A 22,750-nucleotide genomic window follows, 5' to 3' on the forward strand; every position below is an offset into this window, starting at 1 on the left:
TTAGATTTGTTTTTGCCAATTCCCTCCTCTGCCGTACCCCATTCCTCTGCTGATCCCCCATTCAGCAGTCTTAAACTCCCATCACAGATTTCTCACCACTTCCACATTTGTTAAGTTTTTGCATTATTGACACACTGTTTTCCTAATGAATGTTGTTCAGTTGCTTTGACGCAATGTATTTTGTTTAAAGCGCTATATAAATGTGACTTGACTTGACCCCAATTTTAACAACAATAGGAAAATGATCACTTCCTATAGTACTTTGCTTGATTATATTCCATTCACACTTTCCAGCTAAATTGTCAGACACTAACTGTGATGAGGGGGGCAGGGCTGAGAGCCGTGGGATCGAAGCGAGGCCGGTAGAGTGATTGGAAATCAGCGAACTGATGCTCAAAATATGTCTGCTACCACGCTACTTTATTACAAGAGTATCGTACTGATCCAGGGACAATAATTTAAAATAATAATCATTTAAAAATAATATAAAAATGCTGTGTAGTCCATAACAGCCTACTATTGTCACGGTTTTACGCTGCCTGAAGGAATACGGAGTCGAGGATAAACGGAATTAGGCTTTTAATATATCCAACACAGGGGATATCCAACATGAGCACAGAGGTAGACACACGTAAGTAGCAAGTGATCACAAGTGAGACCAAGTGAGTAATGAAGACCCGACCACACAGAACTGAAAGGACAAGGCTTAAGTACAACAGATAATTGGGGAAACACAGGTGGATGGAATCATTAAATTAACAGGGACATGGAACACATGAGGAAGATAATAGACACCTGGGAACTAATCAAACTAAACACGGAAGACAGAAACTGGGTCACGGGCAAAAACAAGCTAAATGAGTCCAGGTGTGTGACAGTACTCCCCCCTCCCGGTAGGTGCGTCCTCGCACCGTAGAAACAACAGGGGGAGGCGTAGGTGGGAACTTGGGAGGAGGTTCCGGTGGAGGACGGACTTCCAGGAGGGGGCCAGCAGACAGGGACCACAGAAGGAGGAGCCAGGGAGGAGACGACGGAGGAAGGAGCCAGGGAGGAGACAGGAGCAGGAGGAGCCAGATGGTCCACCAGAGACCAGCCAGGACGGAGATCCAAGGTGGGGTCGACGGCGGGAGGAGCCATGGTGAAGGAAGGGTCGACGACACCAGGGGGCCGACAGGCGGAGACTGCACCGGTGGGTGAGGAGCCCAAGATGGAGCAGCACAGCCGCAGAGCCAGGGTGACGTCGAGGATCCGGAGGGCCTAGGTGGAGCTGAAGGCTCAGGCGACCAAGGCAGAGGCGGGGTCCTGGCAGACCGCTGTGGAGCCGGAGTGACCGAGGATGGAGGTGGAACTGGAGGGAAGGAGGAGCCTGACAGAGCCGGAGGGATGGAGTGACGAGGTGGAACCAGAGGAGTGGAGTCCCGAGGCGGCGGATGGTCGACGACTGACCAAGGTGGAGCCGGAGGGACGAGGGAGCCCGGTGGAGCAGGTGGGATGACAGGCCACGGTGGAGACGAGGGAGCTAAGAGCCAAGGCGGAGCCGCTGGGTCGAAGGACCGAGGAGGAGTCCAGGGCTCGGAGGCTGGAGGCGGAGACAGGGCCTTAACACGCCAAGGCGGAGCTGGAGACTGGCAGTCCAGCGGCGAACCACCGCACCCCGATGGCGCGGACTGAGGGTGAGCTGCGGGACTGACTGGCACCAGCAGGGATGACGAGGAACTGGCTGGTCTAGGAGGAGGAGAGAGGAGAAGGATGGGAGGAAGGACAGGAGGATCAGGACTGGACGGAACCAGCGAAAGAGGAGTAGAGGGACCAGCAGGTTTGGGAGGAGGCGGGAGAGGGAGGCTGGGAGGGAATACAGGAGACACAGAAGATTCAGGGCTGGGCGGAACCAGCGGAGACACAGAAAATTCAGAGCTGGGCGGAACCAGCGGAGACACAGAAGATTCAGAGCTGGGTGGAACCAGCGGAGAAACAGAAAACTCAGGGCTGGGCGGAACCAGCGGAGAAACAGTAGATTCAGAGCTGGGCGGAGCCAGCGGAGATACAGGAAACTCAGGGCTGGGCGTAACCAGCGGAGAAACAGGAAACTCAGGGCTGGGCGTAACCAGCGGAGAAACAGAAAACTCAGGGCTGGGCGTAACCAGCGGAGAAACAGAAAACTCAGGGCTGGGCGTAACCAGCGGAGAAACAGAAAACTCAGGGCTGGGCGTAACCAGCGGAGAAACAGAAAACTCAGGGCTGGGCGTAACCAGCGGAGAAACAGAAAACTCAGGGCTGGGCGTAACCAGCGGAGAAACAGAAAACTCAGGGCTGGGCGTAACCAGCGGAAATGGAGCAGAGGAAATGACTGGAGGAGGTAGGAGTGGGAGACTGAGAGGGTATACAGGGGAATCAGGGCTGGACGGAACCAGCGGGGAAACAGGAAAATTAGGGATTACCTCCATAGACCAGTCCATCAGATCCAGAACTTGCTCCATATGATCTTCAGAGACTGCATATAGCTCACCCTCAGTCGCAGGAGTGTGGGCAGGGCTTTCCTCCACGCCCTCGATCTCCACGAGGACTCCCACGATGCACGGTGTTGCCGGCTCACACACCTGGTCAGTCGCGCTCTCGAGATCCTGTTCCCTGTCGGTGAATAGCTCGGGCTCTGCGGCTGCGGTGGGCTCTGGCTCCGTGTAGCGAGTTGGTGGCTGGCTGGTCTCTGGGTCGGGAGTGGGACTGGCGAGATCCTCTATGGGGCAGATGGTGAAAGATGAGCCATTTCTCGCCAGAGTCCACTCCACGAATGCGGCGAAATCCTCTCGAGGACCATCTTCGGACGACAACGCTCTGCATTTGGAGTTCAGGCTGGTGTTGTAGAAGGTGCAGAGCGCGCCGTCCGGGTAGCTGGTGGCATTAGCTAAAAGGAAAAACTGTCTGGTATGGTCCTCGAGAGAACGTCCTTCCTGCTTCAGCAGGAGGATGAGGAATTCGGGACGATAGAGGGGATCCATAGACACACTAAGAAAAGAAAAGACTTTGAAAACACAAAAACAAAACGGAGGGAAGAACACGCAGTTTTCTATTTTCTCTTATTAGGTCGGGTCTTCTGTCACGGTTTTACGCTGCCTGAAGGAATACGGAGTCGAGGATAAACGGAATTAGGCTTTTAATATATCCAACACAGGGGATATCCAACATGAGCACAGAGGTAGACACACGTAAGTAGCAAGTGATCACAAGTGAGACCAAGTGAGTAATGAAGACCCGACCACACAGAACTGAAAGGACAAGGCTTAAGTACAACAGATAATTGGGGAAACACAGGTGGATGGAATCATTAAATTAACAGGGACATGGAACACATGAGGAAGATAATAGACACCTGGGAACTAATCAAACTAAACACGGAAGACAGAAACTGGGTCACGGGCAAAAACAAGCTAAATGAGTCCAGGTGTGTGACAACTATAGACAGCCAGTTTTACTCACTGAAATATTTATTTGTCATAAATTATTACTTCATAATTGTATTAGAGTCTTACACACATGCTATACAGATAATAGAATCGTGCATTATTTTGAGTGATGACTGCTATTATAAGAGTGGCTTGATGGAGCGCAGGAGATGCAGATAACATGATATTGACCCTTGAGAAACTTTCATTAATGCTGTCACGTAACAAATCTGTCCAAATATAAAACGAAATGAATAGATAATTTCTACATTGAAATAAAAATGACTGCACAACTACTATAAATTGCGAATCTAAATAATTGGGAATCATTAAAAAAATTATGATAAAATAAAAACATGTATCTATTATCTGTTTCATGTATCTATTATAACATTTATGTAGTTTTGTTTGCTTGGCTGTTTCCTTATAAAAGTCCAGAAATTTGTCAAGTTTTTCGTCATGTGTTGTTTTAAATTATTTGACGTCATTACATTGCCGTCTTGCCACCAGCCAATCACTGCACTGCGGATCATGGTTTCGAGTATGGATACATATCCCCTTTTAAGCCAACACATGAACGCGCAATTATCTCAGATAACTCAATCCAGCGATACTGATCATACACAACAGGTGTGTTCGAAGAACCCAATTAGCCGGATCATGATTAGCATGATGATATCATCTTGGATGTGTCATTTGATCTCGGATGTAATGAGTGACATACGAAGAATTCAGCTAATTGGGTTCTTCGAACACATCTGTTGTGTATGATTAGTATTGCTGGATTGAGTTATCTGAGATAATTGCGCGTTCATGTGTTGGTTTAAAAGGGGATATGTATCGATACTCGAAACCATGATCAGCAGTGCAGTGATTGGCTGGTGGCAAGACGGCAATGTAATGACGTCATATAATTTAAAACAACGAAAAACTTGACAAATTTCTGGACTTTTATAAGGAAACAGCCAAGCAAACAAAACTACATAAATGTTATAATAGATACATGAAACTTAGTAGATACATGTTTTTATTTTATTAGAATTTTTTTAATGATCCCCAATTATTTAGATTCGCAATTTATAATAGTTGTGCAGTCTTTACATTTTTATTTCAATGTAGAAATTATCTATTCATTTCATTTTATATTGGGACAGATTTGTTACGTGACAGCATTAAAGAAAGTTTCTCAAGGGTCAATATCATGTTATCTGCATCTCCTGCGCTACATCAAGCCACTCTTATAATAGCAGTCATCACTCAAAATAATGCACGACTCTATTATCTGTATAGCATGTGTGTAAGACTCGAATACAATTATGAAGTAATAATTTATGGCAAATAAATATTTCAGTGAGTAAAACTGGCTGTCTATAGTAGGCTGTTATGGACTACACAGCATTTTTATATTATTTTTAAATAATTTTTTTAATGATTATTATTTTAAATTATTGTACCTGGATCAGTACGATACTCTTTTAATAAAGTAGCGGTGGTAGCAGACATATTTTGAGTATCAGTTCTGGTTGAAAAGAAGCGATCTAATCCTGTTTACATGAAATAAGCTGCTCCCGAGCAGGTTTAAGCTAACGGACCTGTTTCTATGACAGCAGCTCCGGGATGAGCTTTGAAGAACCAAACGATCCAAGATCACGTCAAATCGTCAACATTCAAATCCAGCTAACTGAGTAAGCGACATACGAAGAACAGGCCCCAGGCCTGGATTTTAGTTGTGTTCGGTTTTTGTTTGTGTTTTTTTTGTGTGTTTTGTTACTAAAGTTTCATTTTGATTGTCCGCCGGTTCCCGGCGCCTCCTCCTCACGAAAGAACATTCACACCAATATTTTCCAACACATTTTAAAAGTCAAATTCTCACATGAATTGTAGAAATTAATTACTTTATAACTTTATAACTATCCCTTCCCATACTTCCACAACTACCAATTCTTGCTCCACATCTCTTACACCATTTCTAAACCCAAATCCTTGTTTAATGAAAGTAGCTACCCCACCTCCATTCCCTTGTTTCCTATCTTTCTGAATTATTATAGTATATCCTTGTAAAGTAAAATTCAACTGTGGCTTAAGCCAAGTTTCTTGTATACATATATCCAAGAAAGCAAGCAGCCCAGATATAATATGTTCCTTAAATTCTTGAACATTTGCAACAAGACTTCTCGCATTCCACTGTAAATTTATAAATACCGTTATTAAGATCCACCACATCCTGATTGTGAGCTTGTTACTTATACTTTTAGATTTTCATTTATCATGTCTACAGAAATACCCTTTATCTCAAAATAGTTTTCAGCTGCACTGATTATTATCTTGATTCTTTCTGTCCGGCAATCAGTTTGAGCAGAACAGTTGACAACTCCTGCCATAAACGACACAAATTACACTTTGTCTGTTATCTTTAATATCACTGTCTTTTCCTCAGGTTTGCTTTTCATTCTTTGTTCAGGTAATGTAACCTACCAACTTTCTTTACTGCTTCAGAATATGATATCCCTTCATTGAGTCTTATTGTCTGAACTTGTGCCGCCTGCTTCCTCACCTTACATCCTCCATATCCCACACTGTGCTCTCCTCCGCAATTACAGCATTTGGGACAAATTTCTTGATGAGTGATTACTTCCATATTCATGCTCACTCCCGCATCCTGCACATCTCTGTTTACACCTGCAAACTGCCGCCACGTGCCCATACATTTGGCATTTATAGCATCTCATAGGAGGAGGAATATTTGGCCTGACCATATAACAAAATTAACAAAAACTAAGTAGTATTACAAATATTACAAAAACTAAGAAGACTCTGCTAGGTAGCTTATTTCCATCAAAGTGAATCATGACAGAGAGACTTTTTAAAAAATTTTCATTGTTTCTATTGCACTTCAATCATTTAACATCAGACACTGTCGCTCCTGTTACATTTTCTTAATTTTTTCAACTTGAACATCATGATATACTCCTGAGATTACGCCTCTCCCCTGACTTTTGTCTTCTGGAATTGAACAAATAGCTTTTTGTCCTAGAATCGAGTTTAATCCTAGAGCAACTTTTTGTAGTCTTTTATCATTACAAAATAACAAAGGTCTATCTTCTCAATATGAAACCGATAGAAACAGACCTGTTTAAATGGACAGGTGAAAACGATGAAAGTGGAGACAGCTGGGTGCAATACACAGGTGTGCAATTAACAGTGATGAAGGGACAAAGGCTTGTGGGAAATGTAGTGCCTGCAGTGGGGTGACTATGGGGAAGTGAGACCACTAGTGGACACCCAGGGAAACACAGACCAGACACTGTGACAAAAATAAGAATTTGAAATCCCTTGCCCAGCTAACTAAGACCTCAGTTTGTGTGTGTGTGTGTGTGTGTGTGTGTGTGTGTGTGTGTCAAACAGAGATAGAAAGAGAGAGCAAAAGAAACATGAAATGTTGACTCAAACCTGACAAGAAACTCAGTAGCAGACCTCTTTCATATGGCCAAAACTTCAATTTACACCTAAGAAAGGCATAATTAAAACAAACTCAAACTTCACTATTCTAATAAATGTTATTCACCTTCTTCTTGGTTATAGATGACATTTTTAGTCAGTAGGTCATTGTGACACAGTACTACTGGAGAGTTGATGAGGGTAAGATGACTCTTCAGTTCCTCCATCTCTTTGATGATGATTTTAAGGCTTGGTATCTCCACATGGGCACTGGATCTAAAGAACACAAGTGTGAAAAATAGTAGTATTGTCGCTCTACTTCATTTATGTTTTGATAATTTTTCAGATTTATTTTATTTTTAAGCAGATGCACTGTTCTTTCTTTTGGCATGTTTCTTGTTCATACAAATGCTGGTGATGGCAAAATGGATGAATGAATGAATGAATGAATGAATGAATGAATAATTGCTGGCAGGAAAAGAGTTTATTGTGAAATACACATTACTTTACTACAGTAATTATTAAACTACAGTAATCGCATTGTTACGCACAAAATAAAAAAATTTTGATACATTTTTTTTGTAATATCTCCTTTGTATTTCTTACCACTAGATGGCAGACATGTAGTACAGTAGGTGGGCATCCAAAAAATCGGTTCTACCACCGCACGTTCTGCCGCTGCGGCGTCTGCAAAAGTGCAATTGCAGCTTTTGGCCGCTGAGTGGCGCTTTAACCATGTTATCAAACAAGTGTATCAAAGCACATTTTCGCAAATAGACATCAGTTTTGCCTAGCTGATGTGTTAATATGACAGCTGCAGTCATGGAAAATGTAAGAAAAACACTGTAGTTATAATGTTATATATTTAATATTCACAGATGAAAGTTTGGTACTTATGAAGTTATGTGCATTTTTTTAGAATGCATTCAAGCAGGAAAATTTCAAACCTGTGCCTGAACCTGTGCTTATATGTTCTCTAAGCTACATGGTATTAAACCATATTTTAGATTTGACACATTTAAAAGGTGTGCAGTATTATTTATATTATATGAATTATGTGTTATATTATTCAAAAGAAATAGTGGTTTACTTTGCATCGGAGCATTAATAGTAGTAGTCTATTTTAGTGAGCTAGGCTACATGGATTAATATGTAATGTCAATATTTTCATATATTAGGCATATATTTTAATTGCTATTTCAAAATCCCTTTAATAAAACAACATGCATTTGTTTTATTTGTTTCCTGTCCTTTATTTTGACATAATTTCTTTTTTGTTGCATGTTTTATTATTTCCTTTATTTTAGTAAATAGTGAGGCACTGTATAATTTTGTTCCCATTATTTATGCTGAATTAGCCTAAAACTAGAAACAAATAAATTAGTCCTCCCTTACGAAAAATAACCATGGTTTTATTATAGTAAAACTGTAGTAACCCATGTTTTTTTTGGCGTATTGACTGCCATTTGTAAAACCACAGATTTACTACAAATACCATGGTTAAACTATGGTTAATATAGCAAAACCATGGTTAATTTGTGGTTACCATGGTTTAACTACAGTAACCATGGTTTTTTGGTTTTATTTGTAGTAAAACCATGGCTAATTTTCGTAAGGGCTGCACAATTTAGCTAAATCTTTGAAACCCTAAAAATGGATGGATTAATAAAACGTCCTCACGATTAAACTCAAGTTCTCTCATTATAATAATAATAAAAAAAAAATGCACACAATGTAAAAAAAAAAAAAAAAAGCGTCATTAATTAATAACTTAAGTGATTTTAAAGGGAGCCTTCTATACTTGCTTTTAGTGCTGGACGATAACATATGGCCTAAAAAAATCGTATATCGTTTTATGTATTATGTATGTCGTGTATCTTTAGAAATAAATAATGTACAAACGGAGTCTTTAAACGCCTCAGGTGTAAAGTTATTCGCTGTCAAAGTGACGCCAAAATGAATGGGAGTCAATGGGAATGCTAACGCAAGTGAAGTTCCGCTACAAGATGGCGTGACACACCGGGTTCAACTTCTGCTCAACTACCTTGCCGCCTGATTCAAACTCGCTTGATCCCGCTGTCGCTTCCAGTTCGACGCTACTCCGCATTGGATTGTGGGAAATAGTGAATAAAATCAGAATAAATTGTGGGTAAAAAGTAGTGGACAAATTTAGGGAATGAAGTAGTTCACTCGGAACTCAGCATTTCTTCCTCACTACATAATGAATAGGCAGCTACAGGAAGTAATTAACTTATTAGCAAAATGGCTGACACCCCATATAGTCCACTATATAGTGGATAGGGAGTGGTTTCGGACACAGCACATATTTCCATCTCGTTATGCCGCTGGTTTAGGTTTTTATTCCTTTAGAACTTTTTTGTAAATAGAGCAGTCCGATCCGCGCTTACTGATACCACAAACACCGCTCCGCCTTCACTCCGTGGCTAAAGTATTTCAGTATTTTTGAAATGTTATGTTCATAACGTAGTCTATAAAAGGAAAAAATAAATAAAATAACACAAGAGTTTCTGTTTCTGTCCTAAGTGGCTTAGACTATTGTGTGTAAACTTTTTTTTCCATACCACATGCCAAACTAATAACATTGTAAGCATTAAATCTATAATTGCTGCTTTCTGCTGTGCAAATTTAGTTTGTGATGAAAATAACAGTACATTTTCATCAGTTATTTTATCTAAACAGATTGATGTATTTCTTACATATTTCAAAATCATTAAAGGGACCGTAAGTAGGAATTACTCCCATCTAGTGGTGAAATTGTATTTTGCATTCAAACTAATTTTGCTCTCCAGCGCCTTGCTTTTTCAAATGCCCGTTGCATCTACGGTAGGCGATATGTACCAAAAAGGTTTGACAGGATGTCTTCTAATAGCACTTAGTCGAGTTTTCCTTCAGGTGAACAGGTGTGTTATTTCAAACAAACTGCAACATGACAACTAACGAACGAATGTTACAGTATGAATTACTGACTGTGGAAAACATGAAATATTGTAATTAGTAGTTATGTCTTCTTTATTCGTTATATTTTCTGAATTATGTGCATTGTTAGATATCATCATCAGATGATTCAACAATAGGGAGAGGAAGAGGTAGAGGTAGAGGTAGAGATAGAGGGAGAGGACAGAGAGGCAGTGGATCAGTGGGATCTGATCAGTGGGACCCGACATTAACTCTTGTTTTCTTGTTTTAAAAGGAACAGACAAACTCCGCTCAACTATTGCAGTCATTATAACCTTCTGATCAAGCCATAGCTAAATATGTTTACCGTGAATTCTTGCTGAATATGCAGTTATATTACGGGCTGTTGGCTCGTGTACTCGTGATGGCTCTTAGAGCAAGTGAAAACCATGATGCTCAGAATATTAATATCTGCGCCTCGCTCCTGTCAGAATCACTCCGCTCCACTCATACTCTGCTTGGTAGCATGTCTCTGTGTCTCTGTGTGGGAAGGTTGAGCCCACTCTGATCTATGGGAGCCCTGAGTGGAGCGTTGGTAGATGTTAAAAAGAAAACCAATTTTCATAAAAAAAAAAACAATGTAAATTACACATTCGAGTTACTCAATAAAATCAATTTATCACCCAGCCCTACTTGCTTTAATATAATTTAAGTAAAATTTTTTAATTGCACCCGCATTTAAATGGAGGTGTGTAAAATGTCAGAGTGCAAGATGGAGTGCGATGTGCAGCATTTATTCTTATTTGTTCTATCTTCATTACAAATCTTGTTTGGTTTTGTTTTGGATAATTGCATGTCAAAAATTTACGTTGTAATGCATATACAAAATGTGAATTAATATTTATATTCAAATGTTTGTGCAAAAATTATTAATGCACATTAATGACAGGGAGTCATTCTGTGCTTTGTGCAAACTTAATGCATGTGCTTGAGCGTGGGATATATTAAAACTTGACTATGTAAATTTATTATAAACCTCTGATTAGTTGAATAATGACAAATGAACAACTAGAACTAGAAAAATCTTACGTGGGTGCAGATGAAGAGTGGGTGCAGAGTGTATAACCAATACGACGAGTCTTATCTAAACCTGTTCAGCAAGTTTGAAACCCTCATAAGACTGTCCATATGAAAGAGCAAGAGATTCACACCTTTATCTCGACCCCCACAAGCCATACATAACTACCCCCAAAATCCACAGCCCCCTCCAACTGAACTGAATTCGGTCTGTTTTTTGGCTGAGAGGAACGGTGTGTTTGCATGTTATTGAAACATGCCTGCACTCACTGCAGCCGTTCTCTTTTTATTCATTATTTTCTCGCAGCCCATAGCATTATTTCCCAAGACCATAATAATAAAAAATTATCAATTAATAATTAATCAAAATTTATGAAAATCATTATTTGTGAACGTAGCGTTTGCTAAAGGCCAAACGTGCTAACTGACCAAACATTGAGCAAGGCAGGAAAATATTCAGTCTACCTGAAGGAAGATGTATTTCATTCATTCATTTCATTTCTTTCATTGAAAAGTATGCATTTTATTTATTCACACCCTATATGGTTGAAATAATATTTTAGTTCAAAACTTTAAAGGGGGGGTGAAATGCTCGTTTTCACTCAATATCCTGTTAATCTTGAGTACCTATAGAGTAGTACTGCATCCTTCATAACTCCAAAAAGTCTTTATTTTTATTATATTTATAAGAGAAAGATAGTCTGTACCGATTTTTCCCGGAAAAAAACGAGCGCCTAGAGGCGTGACGTGTGGGCGGAGCTAAAGAATCACGAGTGCCAGTAGGCTTTTGAGTTGAGAGCGGCTGGAAGCTGTGACACAGATCCAGAGGCTGAAATTTATCAAGAGCAGCATCAGCAAAGGCGGTATGCTATGTGGTATGTACTGAAACTGTATGTGGAAAGTGCAGTTTGATGCCAACATCGCATGTTGTTTACTTGATGTGCTTACGCGCTGATAGCTATGTTAACAACACAGAGATATTTGAAGCAGTTTTACTCACCGCATGTGGTTCCAACACACAATCGTGACCCTTTTTCGTTGGGACTGCATTATCCTTAAGAAATAAACGATGTGCAAATCCATCGTCAAACTGGGCCTTGTTTGTAAAACAAGCATCTTCGAAATGCAGGGAACAAACACAAACACTTGCACAACTCCGTTGATGCTCTGTAAAAATAAACTCCATCCACTGGTCCCTTAATGCTGTTTCTCTTTTGGTAATCTGTGCAGGGTTGTCTTGCCCTGGCAACCAAAAACACACTTCTTTTGTGACTTTTCGCGACGCTCTCGCTCTGATCAGGCTGTGCTCAGCCTCTCAGTGTTCTGCGAGAGTGTCCGGCAGAAGAGCGCGCACTTAGGACCCATATAAGGAAATTCCGCTCCATCTAACGTCACACAGAGCCATACTCGAAAAAAACTTTCCGAAACTTGTGACAAACCGGAAGAGGTTTTTTTGGAACAAAAATACTCCTTCAAACGTACAACTTAATTTTTAAAACTTTGTCCATGTTTAGCATGGGTATCCAACTCTTTAACAGTGTAAAAAACTCAGTATGCATGAAATAGCATTTCACCCCCCCTTTAAGTTCCGTTGTTTAAAAAAAATTATTAGCTAACGTTTCATAGACCTTCAGTTGTTATGCTCTTACATCCAATAACATTTGTAATTTTACAATATTTTCACCTCCTAAATCACTAACCTTTAAAGTCACAAATTTACTCAGGCCAAATGCATTTTTTTTAAATTAAATTATTTTTTTTATTTCTTGAATAATTGTAGCATACATAAATAGGTGAAGCAAAACAAATATTTGGATCGCCCCTTATTTTCCCCTTATTTTCTACAAGAATTAACACTTATTTTCTACAAGAATACACATGATAACGTTTTATTAATTCATAGGAATAATTTTACCAATTAAAACCTTTTTTTAAACTTGAATTTAAATACAATTAAACTGATTTTAAAATCTCAAGGAGTTTATCATTAAAAGGGTAAAATGTCACAGTTCATGTTAAATGGCCTAAATTAACTTTTGTTAGCAATATAATTAGAACTAACAATATATATATATATATATATGTATGTATGTATGTATATATATATATATATATATATATATATATATATATATATATATATATATATATATATATATATTATTATTTTATTTTTTTTAAATGAACAATTACTGTATAAAATGGGGCAGCAACCTTTATATCAAACATTTTTAAATGGTCCACAGCTGAGCATGGCGGGAGGCTGATCTGCACCAAAGAGCTTGAAGTGAATGTGATGAACGAAGTTATTTTCAGATGCAATGCAAAAAAAAAAAAACTGGAAAGCCTAGATTAAGCCCAGACTCTGTTCCTAATGCTGGGTAAACACCAAAATATTTTTAACATCTTAAAAGATTTTCAAAATGTGATAGAGCGCAAACATGAGGATAAAAAATCCTATATTTAACCGTTTTGCTCCTATAGTGTGTGGTGTGCCACGATGTGACAAAGACAGCACACCACACAAAAACAAGATTTTCAACCAGAGTCTCGACTGTGAACACAGGAAATCTCGCAAAATCTCACAAGACTTCAGAATAAGCGTCGCAGACGATATGCAGGAAGCCATTGCAATGATAGTGTTTGGAATGATTTTTTACATGAACCGTTGTATAAACATTCGTGCTGTTGGCACAAATCAACAAGCTGATCCTCCATCTCTGCTGTCCACTTCAATTTTGTTTCGTTTCATGTGATAATCTCCGGAGCGTGCGCGCGTTTGTCCTCGGGGTTCCCCCCACACATCAGGATTTCTGATCGTAAATATTAAACATGTTTTTTAGGCTAACTTGTATGCCAGATATCCAGGAATTATTAGCCGTATTTCCACTGTCTGGCCACGTGCGAGCGAAGGCTATGATCAGCCCAAATTAGTGATTTGAGTGCTTACCAATAGTGTGTGGCTGCACGCGCACGCGCCAAACACGTCTTTTCATGATCCCGGAGTAGATTGAAAGGCTAGTTTGAAAGACAGAGGGGAGTACAGCCTTTAATCCTCCGACCGAAAGTTTCTATAATCAAACGGCGCAACCTAATATTTATCTTTATTTCTCAAAGAATAACAGGCGAGCTGATCCGCATCAACTCCATTGCGATCAGCCACTTTAAACCACTTCAATTAGGTCCAAAAGAGTTCCCATTTAGAAAAATCTTGATAAATTCTCATATGTTCACGTCTCATTGCTTTACAGGGAATTATCATTTCTATAAATTTGTTCACTTAATTATGTGCTCTCGAGAGTTTCAGCACTCTCTCCACTGCCATCACAATAGGAATAGGCATACATCAAAATGAAAAAAAAGAAAAAACATTTAGGCCTTTATTTAGCTATAACACGAGCCTATGATAATGTGACATTTATATACAACAGTACAATAATGTTACTGAATAACTTTTATAGATAGGCTACATTGTTTTTGCTCCGTCCAAACAGAACAAACAGCTGAACCGCTGCGTCTCTGAGCAACACGCGTTTTGATCCTCAATATATCTTCATTTTTGACAATCAGAATCAGATGAGTAAATGATTCAAGTAGGCTACCAAGAGTCGTTTGCTAGGTCAAACGAATGAGGATTTCTCATTTGAATAAAGGATTCAACTCTTTCATTGAAGATAGAAGGCGTTTCTCAATGTCAAGGATACTTCCTTGGTAGGACTGATCCTTCCAAGTCACTTCCTTCAGAGGCTAGGTGAGAGTCCTCTTTAGCATACGGAGAACACGTAAATGGAACAGGCTAGCAAGTGCACGTAATTGTGTCATTACGTCAGTGAAAAGGTCAGTTTGAATAACGCTGTGAATGGTATCATTAAATTACTTTGGACAACTTAACTAGTTATTTAAAGAGTTATAAAAGAAATGCCGTTGACGCAACCAATTGTTAAATGACAGGTCTGGTTCAGTTAACCATTTGTATTTGTATAATTTACAATATCAATACGGTAGTAATTTGTATTGGCATTTAAACATCAAACTTTACTTATATTTACTACAGTTATAACAAATGTTTGGTAACGTAAATAAAAACCATTAACGCTCCGACCACGTTAACGTTCGACATTTTAGAATTTTTGAACTAACGTTAGATAGCAAAGCTGCGCGCATAGGATTGTGGGTGATTTGAGAGCGCGAAGGATACACATATGCATCCTTTCCTGTGTATGGGATATTCTTCAAACGAAGGACTCAGTCCTTGGTTGAAATTCAGAGGATCCTCAGCATTGGAACAGTCCTTCGACGGATGTTGATGACGTAGCATCCTCGAAATACTGGCTTCCAGAGATCCTTCCTTGACATTGAGAAACACCAAGAGACTGAACTACTGGCGGTGTTAGTTTCATATAAAAAGTAGGCGTTTCCTTTTTTCAATAATTTCATATTTCAACATTAATTTTTTTTTACATTAAAAACATTAATTTCTTAACATAATATATGCAATTATAATTTGCTGTGTAAATCCACATGCTATGTCTAAACAGCCTGTGTCAATCCAAAAATTTATTTTATTGATACAGACTTCCTTTTATTTGGTCATAATAGCCATTCACCATGTCTTTGCATGCTGATTAAATTTGTTGACTAAATTTAATAATCTGACATAAGAGGACAGATAGCTATGACAATGAATTCAAAAATACAGTTTTCTCTTTCTCCTGTTTTTGATCTTCTCTCAACCGAGCGATCACATCCTGCATTATTTTGTATTATAATGAAGACGTAATATTAGCCCACGGCTATACTTTGACTAAAGACATGTTGCATATTACCTGTTCTAGGAACCTCAAAGCATATTTACATTTGTGTGTAATTTGTGCTACTCGATCATGATATTTGTAGGGTAAGTAGGGCCCAAACATAGAGTCAAGCCCCCAGCCCCCTAAATGTGCATACAGGCCTTAAATAACAAATAGTCCTTATTAAAAATATATATTATTCCTAAGAATTTAAGTTATCTAAGTCAATTTAAGTCAATACGTGTTTACATTTAGGCTATTTCAATGGATTTTATTCAGTCAGTGAAGCCAAATAAATGGGTGACAAATAGCATGCATATACAGACTATTCATTTTACAGGCTCAAAAACTCTTATTTTGAAAAACGATGACAAATCAGAATTAGCACCACCCACAGGACCCAAACAGAATATCAAGTGGTTTTTCTGATTTCCGTGCAAGAACATGAAAACGACAAAAAGTCATAATTTTGTTTTTTCGTTTTTCTGAAAAAATTGGACAGCATTGGATAGAGAAATTAATTTACAAGCTTCCTTACAAAAGGGTGCATAGTCATTATTATCATCATCATCATTATCATCATTATTATAATCATTATTTACAGATTGCATTTCTGGTCTCAAATTGTAGCTTTTTACTCCTTACAATTTATAAATGTATGAATTTCTGTCATGACAGTTATTTTCTATAAACTGAATGTTGTAGCAAAGGTAATAAAGAGAATTTATTAATGAACACATATGATTATGGTGGGTTTAATTTCCTTGATTTCTCTTTTTTGAACCACACTTTCAAAATTAATTCGATTAGACAGTTTTTGTGTAATCCAAACTCAGTATGGAGTCTCCAATGGCTACTTTTCCAAATCAGAGCAGTGGGCATCATTTATGCTGCGCTGCCCGGTGAGCAGTTTGGGGTTTGGTGACTTGCTCAAGGACATCTCAGTTGTGATATTGCCGGCCCGAGACTTAAACCCACAAACCCTAGGGTTAGAAGTCAAACTCTCTAACCACTAGGCCACGACTTTGCCCAGTATCCTTTATCAGGTAACTATAAGATTAGATCGCTTTTTCAAAAGGAGCTCGTAACAACTCCATGTGTGATGTTACACAGCTAAAGTGTTTTTGAAAAGGTTTAAATCAGACACAGATACAAGCTGATGTTTTTATGGTGACCTTAATGAAACTGATATACAGTGACCTCCTCAATTATTGGCTCCCCTGTTTAAGATGTGGTCATGGACTTCTAAAAATTCTCCTTTTTTAAAAAAAATAACACAGTTCCTAGATACCCTGACCAACTTTAGCAACTACAGAAAAATATCAACTAATAAAAAAATCAATAACATTTTTCAGCAGAATTGTTAGGGTTGCCAATAATTGTGGGACACATGATTTCAAGTTTTTTTTTTTTTTTTTTTTTAAATGTGTGATTTTTTTTTTTTTTTTTACCACCAAAGTAATTTACTTAAAAGTTTGGATTTTTCTCTTTTTTTGCATTTGGGTTCTATGCTGTTAAAAAAAAAGGATATTTTTTAGAAGTCCACGACCACATCTTAAACGGGGTTCCAATAATTGTGGAGGGCACTGTATAGTTTGAGACTGTCCTCACACACAGCTATTTTGGATTGAATTCTCTAATGATATCCATCGCAGTGTGCTACAGGGTTTCTCTTTGCTTTTTAAGGATGTACTGATTGGCTTCTTTAATATTTAAAAAGACAAAATTAATGTATATGTCATTATTAACCTATTATGACTTCTTGCTAAATTTCATATATATATATATATATATATATATATATATATATATATATATACCAAACTATTTAATCTTCCAATAATCTTAAGAATGTTAAAAAAATGTTTAATCTTTTTAATTTATTTTGTTAAAGCTTTCATTTAGTATTATTTATATTTATGTTTACATACGCCTGTGAATGGTGCTTTGCATGTAATGCCACTTCTTTGTATGCAATATTTACATTCTCTGTACTTTTATCTTTGGAACCTTGGCATTAATAAAATATAAAAAAAGAAATAATCAATTATCTTTCCGACTCAGACTGCACTGACTGAAACAGGTAGAGTAGAGTAGAGTAGAGGTGAAGTACTTTTGAGCGTGCGCGACTGAACGGAAAAACTCCCCGAGACGACTCGTTCTTCCCGAGTCACATTAAAGATTAGTTTAAAATGACCGAATCGTTCAAATTTCGGGGGGGTGGGGCAAAACATGTAGACATCCCACTGTGATTCATAACACTGATGTTCACTTACTTTTGCTGTTCAGGAGCATCAGAACTCTGGACCAGATTGAGGAACTGGGACAATCTAGACCACAAAACGGGTGAACTGTTTCCAGTTTCTCCAGACTTTATTGAATGGATTTTCCCCATTTCTGTTGCAATCAATCTGTAGTCAATGAAAATGCAATTTCAATACGCATATTGAGAAAATGAAATACTACTATTAATAATAAAAATAAATTAATAAATAAAAATGTTTAGACAAATCTACCTTTACTTAGCCATGTTGCGGCATGAAAGCATTTATCACACAATCATTAATATGAGAATTTGATTAAGAAATACACTCCTAGTGATCCAAAGTGTCAACGGGTTAATAATACTCCACAAGAAGCACTGTGAGTGCATGTGCCTTTTGTATGCATATGTGTGTTTGTGTGTGTGCGGTAATAGCTCAGACCTGTAAACAGACGGCTGTCTAAGCAGTGTGTCATCCAGCACAACTCCTTTGACAAACTCATAGCAGATACCATTGGTAAAACTGCAGTACAGTTCCGGGCCGCAGCCATGTTTGTGTAACACCTGGAACATCTCCATTTCCTTATCTCGGTCCATAAAAAGCTCAGTCATCTGTCCATAAACCCTCACCAGTAAAACAGGGTCTTGCATCAGAGAGCCAACATAGCATCCCATTAATTGGTTAGTGATGCCCTCAGTGAAAGCCTAGGATAATTCAAATAATAATAATTATTATTATTGCTGCAATTAAGAGCCCAAGCACAACAGAGGTAAAATAAACAGCTAAGGAACTTTAAATACTCAGTAAGGGACAGTAGGTGGCGTTGTCAAGTCAAGTCACCTTTATTTATATAGCGCTTTAAGCAAAATACAATGCATCAAAGCAACTGAACAACATTCATTAGGAAAACATTGTCAATAATGCAAAATGATAGTTAAAGGCAGTTCATCATTGAATTCAGTGATGTCATTTCTGTTCAGTTAAATAGTCTCTGTGCATTTATTTACAATCAAGTCAACGGTATCGCTGTAGATGAAGTGACCCCAACTAAGCAAGCCAGAGGCGACAGCGGCAAGGAACCGAAACTCCATCAGTGACAGAATGGAGAAAAAACCTTGGGAGAAACCAAGTGTGTCAATAATGCAAACAGTTAAGGCAGTTCATCATTGAATTCAGTGATGTCATCATCTCAGGTCAGTTTACAAACCTGATTCCAAAAAAGTTGGCACACTGTACAAATTGTGAGTAAAAAAGGAATGGAATAATTTCATCTGTGTGCCCCCCCAAATGGCTCTGTGTTGTGTTTGGGTGATGGTTGAATGAGGAGGACACAAAGATCGTTGTCGTCACAGCGGTGAAGCTTATTTATTGGGCTCTTTATCTGCATCAGCCACTTTTCACAAAGAAAATAGAACTGTTAGTTACTAACATCAAAACTAAAAATGCATATAAAATCATAAAACAAGACAATATAGTTTTAGCTGCCGTTATATATGTATATATGTTAGTTAACATCTTTAACAGCAATATATATCTTCAAATAACATGGATGGCCAATATAATTAAAGAAATATAATATAAAACCAACCTTACCTTTTCATAAGGAAAATAGAACTGAATTAAACAACAGCTCCACCCATGTGAAGAAAGGCTAACTCACACAATGAAATACTCATAAAACACAGCTCCCCCTTAAGGCTGGGAGAAACATATTACATCTTGCCTACATACATACATATATTTATATATATATAAAATATCAAATGTTGAAAGTGAGACATTTTTAAAATGTCACGCCAAATATTGGCTCATTTTGGATTTCATGAGAACTACACATTCCAAAAAAGTTGGGACAGGTAGCAATAAGAGGCTGGAAAAGTTAAATGTACAACCCCAAATCAGAAAAATTTGGGAGAGTATGGAAAACGCAAATAAAAAAAAGAAAGTATTGTAAATATAAATCATGTTTTGTCTGGTCAACTTCATGTCATTTGTAAATATGCATCCTTTCCTGTCATTCAGACCTGCAACACATTTAAAAAAAAAAGTTGGGACAGGAGCAATTTAGGGCTAGTAATGAGGTAAAATGGTAAAATAATGATGTGATTTGAAACAGGTTATGTCAACAGGTGATTGTAATTATGATTTGGTACAAAAGCAGCATCCAAGAAAGGTCTAATCCTTTAGGACCATAGATGGGCCGAGGATCGCCAGTTTGCCAACAAATACGTGAGAAAATTATTGAAATGTTTAAAAACAATGTTCCTCAAATAAAGATAGGAAGAGATTTGGATATTAAAGGATTCAAGGAATCTGGAGGAATTTCAGTGTGTAAAGGAAAAGGGCGCAAGCCTAAGCTGAACAACCGTGATCTCCGATCCCTCAGGCGGCACTGCATCAAGAATCGTCATTCATCTAGAAGCGATATCACCACATGGGCTCAGGACTACTTTGGCAAACCTTTGTCAAGTACCACAATACATAGTTACATCCACAAATGCCAAGTAAAACTGTACTGTGCCAAAAGGAAGCCCTATGTTAACAGTGTCCAGAAGCGCCGTCGACTTCTCTGGGCTCGGAGGCATCTGGGATGGACCATCACACAGTGGAAACGTGTACTGTGGTCAGATGAATCAGTATTTCAGGTATTTTTTGGGAGGAATGGACGCCGTGTGATCCGGACCAAAGAAGAGAAGGATCATCCAGACTGTTACCAGCAACAAGTCCAAAAGCCAGGGTCTGTCATGTTATGGGGTTGTGTCAGTGCCCTTGGCAAAGATAACTTGCACTTCTGTGAAGGCACCATTAATGCTGAAAAGTACATAGAGATTTTGGAGCATAATATGCTGCCTTCAAGAAAGACATCTTTTCCATGGACATCCATGCATATTTCAACAAGACAATGCAAAACTACATTCTGCACACATTACAAAGTCCTGGCTGCGGAGGAAGAGGGTACGGGTACTTGACTGGCCTGCCTGCAGTCCCCACCTGTCTCCAATAGAGAATGTGTGGCACATTTTGAAGCGCAAAATGCAACAACGAAGACCCCGTACTGTTGCCCACCTTAAGACTTGTTTGCAGGAAGAATGGGACAAAATTACACCTGAAACACTTCATCACTTGGTGTCTTCAGTCCCTAAACGTCTTTTAAGTGTTGTGAAAAGGAATGGCAACATTACAAAGTGGTAAATGCTTTACTGTCCCAACTTTTTTTTAAATGTGTTGTAGGTCTGAATGACAAGAAAGGATGCATATTTACAAATGACATAAAGTTGACCAGAGAAAACATGAAATACTTTGTGTTCATATTGTCTGAAATGAAATACAAGTCAAAGTAAATTTAGAAATCACTACTTTTTTTATTTGCGTTTTCCATACTCTCCAAACTTTTTCTGATTTGGGGTTTGTACATATAAGGAACAGCGGGAGGACCAATTTTCAACTTATGTCAATTGGCAACATGATTGGGTATAAAAAGAGCCTCTCAGAGTGGCAGTGTCTCTCAGAAGTAAAGATGTGTTCCTGTAATGTCCTCAAGTGCAAGGATGGGGGTTCAATTCCCCGGGAACACATGATAGGTTAAAATTGATAGCCTGAATGCACTGTAAGTCGCTTTGGATAAAAGTGTCTGCTAAATAGATACATTTAATTGAATTTAATTGAATTTTAAGATGGGCAGAGGATCACCATGCCATCCACCACTGCCGGCTAAAACTCTATATGTCTAAAAAGAAGCCATGAACCAGAAGTGCAGGCATTTTCTCTGGGCCAGGGCTCATTTAAAATGGACTGTGACAAGGTGGAAAACTGTTCTGTGGTCAGACAAGTTCTGTTTTGGAAAACTGGAATGCCATGTCATCCGGACTAAAGAGGACAAAGATAACCCAAGTTGTTATCAGCGCTCAGTTCAGAAGCTTGCATCTCTGATGGTATGGGGTTGCATGAGTGTGTGTGGCATGGGCAGCTTACACATCTGGAAAGGCACCATCAATGCTGAAAGGTATATCCAAGTTCTAGAACAACATATGCTCCAATCTAGATGTTTTCTCTATCTGGGAAGACCTTGCATTTTCCAACATGACAATGCCAGACCACATATTGCATCAATTACAAGATCATGGCTGTGTAGCGTATCAGACCCGAACCAGACAAATTAAAGAGTCGATCAGGACTGTGGTTGAAACACGAGCTGAATTCCTCAGTCGTAAATCATTCCTAGTGCCAGAGTCAGAAGCAATATAACCAACCAACCAACTCTTTCACAGAACAGGTTTCAACATTAACACCACTAGAACAATTATTGACAATTTCAATTCGGAGAAGAGATTGTCAAATTTGGGACAAGTAATCAAGATACAACGGCGGCCAGCACATGTAAACCCATGAGAGTAATAAACAAGATTCTTGGATTGACTTCCCCCCACCTAGCAGAACCAGACTGAAATTCCTAAGGGGACCTCTTAACCTCTGGTCCCCACAGAACATCTTTTGTCAGAGAATGGCACAGAAACTGTCTTTTCTAGATATAGATGGTTCTATGTAACCCACACATTTGACTATCATATAATCACTTTTTTGTATGTCTTTTAATAACTATGGGACAATATCTGATTGGTCAAGACAACATTTGAGGTGTGGCCAGCAGGCCAGTTTAAATACTCAGGACACCATCAAAGGTTGCTTTTTAGTTTTCTTTTAGCTTTGCTTCCTAGCTTTTGCTTTTAGCCTGCTTTTTGCCTTTTTAGAGTTAGCCTGCATGCCTGCTGCTACTTAGCCACGATGAGAAGAAAGACCACCTAGTCTCATTAAACTTTACTTC

The 22,750-nt window shown here is 38.7% G+C and overlaps 1 protein-coding gene across 3 annotated transcripts in view; it reads right to left on the reverse strand.

Annotated features, from left to right (window-relative positions):
• The window catches only part of zgc:113516 (ETNK_euk domain-containing protein), an 84,365-nt gene that overhangs the window by 35,152 nt on the left and 26,463 nt on the right, over positions 1-22,750 (reverse strand). For all 3 annotated transcript variants that reach the window (XM_026203185.1, XM_026203184.1, XM_026203186.1), the window contains exons 2-4: positions 18,370-18,632; positions 17,941-18,075; positions 7,006-7,154 (exon numbers count right to left, since the gene is read on the reverse strand). In XM_026203185.1, coding sequence (XP_026058970.1) covers positions 7,006-7,154; positions 17,941-18,075; positions 18,370-18,632 — 547 coding nt within the window. The remainder of the gene's footprint in view (positions 1-7,005; positions 7,155-17,940; positions 18,076-18,369; positions 18,633-22,750) is intronic.

This window comes from Carassius auratus, chromosome 25 (assembly GCF_003368295.1).
Source record: "Carassius auratus strain Wakin chromosome 25, ASM336829v1, whole genome shotgun sequence".
Taxonomy (NCBI): Eukaryota; Metazoa; Chordata; class Actinopteri; order Cypriniformes; family Cyprinidae; genus Carassius; species Carassius auratus.